Source organism: Macaca mulatta, chromosome 11 (genome assembly GCF_049350105.2).
Source record: "Macaca mulatta isolate MMU2019108-1 chromosome 11, T2T-MMU8v2.0, whole genome shotgun sequence".
Taxonomy (NCBI): Eukaryota; Metazoa; Chordata; class Mammalia; order Primates; family Cercopithecidae; genus Macaca; species Macaca mulatta.
In genome coordinates, this window is record NC_133416.1 from 17,210,983 (window position 1) to 17,212,464 (window position 1,482).

At 59.3% G+C, this 1,482-nt stretch overlaps 1 protein-coding gene across 1 annotated transcript; it reads left to right on the top strand.

Annotated features, from left to right (window-relative positions):
• Nucleotides 1-551: 551 nt before the first annotated feature.
• On the top strand, nucleotides 552-1,250 carry H2AJ (H2A.J histone). Its single transcript, NM_001193866.3, is given in 1 exon segment — nucleotides 552-1,250. A coding segment is annotated over 1 exon segment (390 nt). The 5' UTR covers nucleotides 552-683; the 3' UTR covers nucleotides 1,074-1,250.
• Nucleotides 1,251-1,482: the final 232 nt, after the last annotated feature.

A 1,482-nucleotide genomic window follows, 5' to 3' on the forward strand; every position in this document is an offset into this window, starting at 1 on the left:
GCCATCATTAGCTTCAAAGACTTAAAAGTGAACGATTGGCTGGCTGTGAGCCGCAGGACCCAGCAGGGAGACCAGTGCGGTCTCCACACCGTTGGGTAGCTGCAGGCAAGGCTCTTGTATAAGAAACAGCCCACGGACCCTGTCCTGGGCAGGCAGAATTCCGCAGAGAGGCTGTTGTTAAGCAGCACGGGCTGCCGAGACAGAAACCTACCTGACCAGTATGGTTTATTATATGAGACCATCCACTTAGCATAGCAACGTCTACGGATAACCCCTGTAGCTCTTCTTCTGGATTGCTTTCTGTTTCCAACCATGTTTTCTTATTTCCTACTAGTTTATTTGCTTGGGAGCGAGCGTGGTCGTGGAAAACCCGTAACCGCTAAATTCATCTGGGTCCCCAAACGCGGAGCGGGCTGGCCTGGGTATTTATGTGAGCGGCTATATAAATGAGGATTCGGAGCTTGCTCTATTGATTGGAGAGAGCTGGAGGAGGCGGTCTCTCTTCCAGAGCGCTAGTTGGGAGCGGCGCCTGCCTGTCATTGATCACCAGAGCCAATGGGAAGGGGCTGCCTCGCGGCCGCAAAGAGTTTGTAGAGGCAGTTCGGAGGCGGTACGTTGCATTCTGGTACCGGACGCCGAGAGCGGTTTGTCTCCGTCTCTGGAGTTGTAGGCGAGAGGTGGTCATGTCCGGTCGCGGAAAACAGGGCGGCAAAGTACGAGCAAAGGCCAAATCCCGCTCCTCCCGCGCGGGCCTGCAGTTCCCGGTGGGCCGAGTGCACAGACTGCTGCGCAAAGGGAACTACGCGGAGCGAGTGGGCGCCGGGGCGCCGGTGTATCTGGCGGCGGTGCTGGAGTACCTGACGGCGGAGATCCTGGAGCTGGCTGGCAACGCCGCGCGTGACAACAAGAAGACCAGGATAATTCCCCGCCACCTGCAGCTCGCCATCCGCAACGACGAGGAGTTAAACAAGCTGCTGGGCAAAGTGACCATCGCTCAGGGCGGCGTCCTACCCAACATCCAGGCCGTGCTGCTGCCCAAGAAGACGGAGAGTCAGAAGGCGAAGAGCAAGTGACCCTGACGCCGCCCTCAGGGAGCTGGCTTCCCCCGCAAGGGCCCTTTTCATGGTCATCCCGCAATGGTTTTGAATGTGGTGGATGTCATGGAGGGCCGGTGACATCTAGCGGGGAGGTGGGCGGCGAGGGGCCCGGCGGGAGCCAATAAAGTTGGTGAAAATCGTTTGGTCTAGAGAGCTGTATAGTCGCGGGGACCTGCCGGATGGCCCCAGGGGAGGGGGGCGATTGGGAAACCCCTGGAGCAGGTACTGGTGGGTGGGCTTGAGCCACTCTGGACTGCTTTGGTCCGCAGGTCACCCTCGAGGCGTTAAGGGAGGGTGGCTTGGAGGTGGGCAGGGTGGGAGCGCACCTCGCTCTCAGTAGGGCAAAGGGGAGGCAGAGTTGGTGCGGCGAGGCCTCCTCCGGAAT